This window comes from Chiloscyllium plagiosum, unplaced genomic scaffold (assembly GCF_037043375.1).
Source record: "Chiloscyllium plagiosum isolate Xiang-an unplaced genomic scaffold, Cpla_swu_hap1 HiC_scaffold_15, whole genome shotgun sequence".
Taxonomy (NCBI): Eukaryota; Metazoa; Chordata; class Chondrichthyes; order Orectolobiformes; family Hemiscylliidae; genus Chiloscyllium; species Chiloscyllium plagiosum.
Genome location: NW_028270153.1, coordinates 72398449 through 72404448, shown reverse-complemented (window position 1 = coordinate 72404448; position 6000 = coordinate 72398449). Strand labels below are relative to the sequence as shown.

Sequence of the window (6000 nt, the reverse complement as noted above, 5' to 3'; positions counted from 1 at the left end):
GCAAAAAACTGCAACACAAAAGGGACTTGGGGGCATTTGTGTACAAAACACAAAGCTAGCACACATGTGTAGCAGGAAAATCAGGAAAACTTTTTCATACAGACAGTGGTGCGTATATGGAATGAGCTGCCAGAGGAAGTGGTGGAGGCTGGTACAATTCCAACATTTAAAAGGCATCTGCATGGGTATATGAATAGGAAGAATTTAGAGGGATATGGACAAAGTATCAGCTAATGGGACTTGACTAGTATAGGATGTTTGGTCAGCATGAATAAGTTGAATTGAAGGGTTTGTTTCCGTGCTGTACATCTCTATGACTATGATTCTTCTTCTGTGTTTATTTCAGATTTCTAGCATCTGCCGATTGTGCTTTTATTGTTCCAAGTCCTGACTCATTGACATCAAACTGCTGGGTGGCTTTACCCTTTATATCATAATACCTCAGAAGTGGTATTGTCATCACTAGTAGTTTGATTTTTATGAAAACTGCTATTTTCATTTAGTATCCAACACCACTTCACATCTTTAGCAATGAGCTTGGGTAGAGGTTCAACACTTTTATTGCAAATTAGGCAATACCTTTATGAAAAGCTTTTTGAAAATCTAAGTACACATCTATCAGCTCCCTTTATCAATTTTGTTCATAACATTTTCAACAAACTCAAAGTTAATTAAACCTGACTTCCCATTTGGAAATCCATGCTGACCGTGCCCAACCAGTTCATTATGAATCCTAACATTTTTAAATGAATTCTAGTAATTTTCTCTCATAGTGATGTAAAGAGGCCTGTAATTCATTGTTTTCTCTTTCACTTCCTGCTTAAGTAGTGGTGTGATGTTTGCTACCGTCCAATCCATCGGAATCATTCTATTTCTATAGACGTTTGGAAGATAATCACAGCATCAACTATCTCTATAGCCACTGTCAATAACAGTGTTTAGAACAACAAGTCCTTCTTTTCCTTAGACAGTTGAAGCTCTAGTTCTTGAAGGTTTCTGGCGTTTTCCTGAGTGAAAATAAATAAAAAGTTATCATTTATATTTCTCTGCCATTTCTCTATTCTCCATCATAAGTTCTCATAAATCTATGGGATGCTGTATCTCTATTCAAACTCTCAACTTTTGGGAATCTTTCCTTATCAGTACATGACCTATGTATTTAACTTCAGGCATCTTGAATTGTATCCTCTTGTTGTTTAACTTCAAGTTCACCTGGTAAGCTCTCTCTAGTAATTGCTAGAAATCCTTTCACCTTAATATTACCTAACTGATGAATGACAACTTCAAAGCATCTGCACTCTGTCCATTTATACATTGGGCATTACTGTCTAGGCCAGCACTTATTGCACATCTCTAGTTGGCCTTAAGATGGTGAGCTGCCTTCTTGAACTGCTGCAATTCATTTGAGTGTAGGTACATCCACAATGCTGTTATGAAAGGATGTCCCAGAATTTTGATCTAGCAAAAATGAAGGAACAATTATATATTTCCAAGTCTGGAAGGTGAGGAGCTTGAAGACAATGTGCAGGGGGTGGTGTTCTGCAGAAATATGTTAACTCATGCAATATTTCTCTGCTTCTTTCTGTAGGTGGTTTTCTTCTAGCTCTGAATGTCCACACATTTTCAGGTGCACCACTCTAACACCATGTCACAAATTATATATGTTTAGTGGCTACCAGCCTGCACAATCTTTGATAGCAAACCTAGAAGCAAACCTACAGCATGCCAGACATCTGTATTTCTCCAAATACTGTCCAACTGAGTTAATAACTTTGTATTGAACTAACATTTCTAAACATTTTCTTGTGAAAAGTTAAAATAACTGACCTGTTACTGCTGTATTTATCCTTGCATTCTTTTTTGGGATAGAGTTTAATAGTTATAATGTTCCATCTCTCTGACAATTTCTATATCTAAAGAGATTGGGAGATTACAGGCTGCGCCTCCAATATTTCCTCTTTAATTTCCCCCAGTGTCCTTGGATACAAACCATGCTATTATGGTGACTTATCAACTTTTATGTGTAGCAAGTCTTTCTAACAATATCTCCTCTGTCAATTTTAAGCTCATCCAGTATCTCAAACAATCTGCTTCCATTTTACAAAATCTCTTGGTAAATACAGATGTACAAAACTCATTTAGTACCTCAACCATGCTGTGATTACATAAATCATTTTTAAATCTAATTAACCCCATTCTTTTTACTTTTTTTCTACTTATTTGCCCTTAGAAGAGTTTCTTATTTATTCCTTTATGTTAACTGCTAATTTCTTCTCATATTCTCTTTTTGCTGCTCTTCAGCCATACATTCTCTTTTTCTGCTTTACCATACTCTCTCTCTATTGTTATTCATGGAATCTTGCTTTAATTGACCCACCTCCTCCTCTAACAATAATGTACCTCAACAGTATCAATGAACATTATCAATCCCCCCTTCTCTTTAAATAGCTCATTGTTGCATTTAAGTTTTGATTGCTAAAGTTTAATTCCAACGTACCTTGATCATCACCCAGTTAAGTATTTTAACTCTTGATTTCACCTGCCTTTTTTCAGAGTTACCCTAATCCTTAAGATGCTATGGTTGTTTCCCAAGTGTTTCCCAACTTGATCCACTTTACCCATTCCTCTAGGAGAAAATGAGGACTGCAGATCAGAAAATTATGTCCTGGGAAAGCACAGCAGGTCAGGCAGCAACCAAGGAGCAGGAGAATTGATGTTTTCGGCATAAATCCTTCATCAGAAATATGAATCCATTCCTCTATCTAGCCCATAAAGGCACTATTCCTGGATTTATTAAGATCTAATCAGCTTGGTCTGGAGAGAATCCATCTTTCCCAGAACCAGTTACAATGTTTTGTGAAAAGGACCACGTCCTTTCCAAATTGCATAGGCAGGGCCAGTCTAAGCTTCATTAAATCAAGCAGTTCACAGGAGGGCAGAGGAAACATTCAAACAATGTGCTCCAAGCCTCTCTGAAAAACACAATCAATATTTCCAAAGAGTTATGAGAATCTCTAGCTCAGGATTGGCCAAATTAGAGAAGTATCAGTGAAGCAGTCAACCACCAAGTCTCCCAGATGGAGGCCAAACACAAAACAGAAATGACATGAAACATTCAAACACCTCACCCTCCTACTACAGCAGATGTAGCATAGTTAGTAGATATAGTATTGAATTAATTAAACACCTCAAAACCAACAAAAGTGGAAAATTCATCCTCAACCCAGAAGACCTGTCCAACAAGAGGAGTCCTAAAAATGAATGGTCAAGTTGGAGTCTTTTCAAGTTATATTGCTCAGGAGATGAATTGCTCAAATTGAAAGAGTCAGCAAACCTATCCAGAGATGATAGTGTTGGATAGTTACAGAACTCATTGTAAAAACAACTATTTCTGCTCTAACCTCTGCTGAATTGAACAAGCTAGGGACGAAGTCAAACAAAATTAGTAGTCGACGATAGTTGTTCAATGATAATTTGGAGGACCGGGTCAATGGTTGTAGAGAAGGGATAATGCACCAAAATTACTGCTAAAAAAAGGTGTTAGTTTCACATATGTCCTTTTTTTAAAAAAAAATGTTCTTTATGATTGCATTCCACTATCCTCAAACGGATACTTTCCTTTTACTATATGGCAAATTTCCAACATCCTGACTCCCACAGGAAAATAAAAATTCTTATTCCCTTTAAACTATGAAGTAACATTACTCAATTAAATCGTCCTTGCGGAATGCAGTGCATAAAACTGTCATATCCATATCATAATGCTGCAAGAGAATATCTGAATATAAAAATTGCTGTTATCTTAGAGGTTTCCCTTTCCGCTCCCCTCGTTTTGATATATCTACCCCATACACATTTGCCCCTTTCCTCTCTATTGACCGACCTCCATTCTTTCCCGCCACTTTTTTTCAAATTCAAATCTTCTGTTTCCGAACGGTTTGCCCGTTCCACGTGCCGCTGCCCCGATCTTCCTAATGATGCCTCACTTGCATCTTGCTTCGTATTATTAGTGAGTTTCTGTTTTTTTTCTCCAACGCATAACGCTCATCAACGGCAGGTAATTTGAAAGTGCAATGAATCAAATGCAATACGTTTAGGTCGAAATTTTTTTAAAGTAAATGAAACAGGCCTGGGCAATGTCAGCAGTATTTAAAAGCCTGAAATAACATTAAAAATACGGAGTAATTTCAATATGTTATATCTCAAATGCATATTCAACCCCATCAGACTATACTCAAATGCATATTCAGTCCTCTCAGACTTCACCCTCCGAATCAGGAATTTAAAAATATCATCACCAGGGAATTGTTTTTCAAGTGCAAGCATTGTTGTACACAGGAACTAAAGGCAAATATCCACAGACAGCAAATGAGGACTTGATTTGTTCTGGTGTACCCTATTTTTCTTCAATAATATTGTGGCATACTTTACATCGTATCTCATCCAACAATTCACCCTATCTCGTGGTGGGTGATTAAATTCTCTTTTTTAATGTTGCAGTTCAGATTATTATGTTCCTCTTCAGGTTTTTGAAATCTGCACCAAGAGTTTTTCCTGCTTTTCTCTACTTTCCTCATATTTCTAACAAGTATGTTTTATCAGAATCCTTATCTCCCTGAAATCTCCCTTATCTCCCAGGTTTATTGTATACTCTAATCCAAATTGCAGTTAGATTAGATTAGATTACATTACAGTGTGGAAACAGGCACTTCGGCCCAACAAGTCCACACCGACCCGCCAAAGCGTAACCCACCTATACCCCTACATTTACCCCTTACCTAACACTACGGGCAATTTAGCATGGCCAATTCACCTGACCTGCACATCTTTAGACTGTGGGAGGAAACCAGAGCACCCGGAGGAAACCCACGCAGACACGGGGAGAACGTGCAAACTCCACACAGTCAGTCGCCTGAGGCGGGAATTGAACCCGGGTCTCTGGCGCTGTGAGGCAGCAGTGCTAACCACTGTGCCACCGTGCCGCCCACTTGCTGCAGTTGTTGGCAGGTTATTTGATTTTGGTGATTTTACAGCCTGACCTTTTTTTTCCTGTTTACACCAGGGTGTGAGGTCACATATGCATGCAAATTTTGACTTTTACTTTTCAGGGCAAGCTAATCTTTCCTTTTCATAGTTCATGGGTCTCTATTTGCTGACTTGGCTGAGATCATCACAGTGATTGAACCAAGGAACATCTGACCAGTAAAGATCAGGACTGTACCTTTACTCATTCGATAAAAGCAAATTACTTCAGATGCTGGAATCTCTCCTTACAGATGCTGTCAGACCTGCTGAGATTTTCCAGCATTTTCTCTTTTGGTTTTTTTACTCATTGGACATGGGTGGCATGGTGGCTCAGTGGTTAACACTGCTGCCTCACAGTGCCAGGGATCCAGGTTTAATTCCAGCCTTAGGTGACTGTCTGTGTGGAGTTTGCAGGGCTCAGTGTTTTCCCTCTGTATGTGTGCATTTCTGCTAGGTGCTCCGGTTTCCTCCCACAGTGTAGAGATGTGCTGTTTAGGTGGATTGGCTATGGCAAATTGACCCATGGTTTCCAGCGATGTGAAGGCTATGTGGGTTAGCCATGGTAAATGCAGGGTTATGGAGTAGGGTAGGGTCTGCTTGGGATGCTCTTTGAAGGGCCAGTGCAGACTCATTGGGCCAAAATGGTGTCTTTCTGCATCCAAAACAAAAAACATCTTAAGGTACTGTGCAATCATTAGCAGTTATCATAGTGTATTCTAATTTCCTTATCCTACAATGTATACAGTCTCACCTTATGCCTGGGAAGCTCACATCATGTGTTGTGGGAAATCTGCATTGGGAAACTCAAGTTGGCAGGTTATTAAAAAGAATCCTTTAGAAGTTTGCTTTAAAACCTAATGTTTCCAGTGACCACTATTTGGATGTTACAAAATGAAAAGTGGCAGAAAATGTGTGCAGTTTTAAGAAAATGTATTGTTTCACAGGAAGTGGATGTTGCTGGCTAGACCAACATTT

General features: G+C 38.8%; 1 protein-coding gene across 1 annotated transcript in view; it reads right to left on the bottom strand.

The window, feature by feature from the left end:
* Positions 1 to 543: 543 nt before the first annotated feature.
* The window catches only part of bmp7b (bone morphogenetic protein 7b), a 151962-nt gene continuing 146505 nt past the window's right edge, over positions 544 to 6000 (bottom strand). The window contains exon 7 of the mRNA XM_087995023.1: positions 544 to 1007. Coding sequence (XP_087851149.1) covers positions 939 to 1007 — 69 coding nt within the window. The 3' untranslated portion in view covers positions 544 to 938. The remainder of the gene's footprint in view (positions 1008 to 6000) is intronic.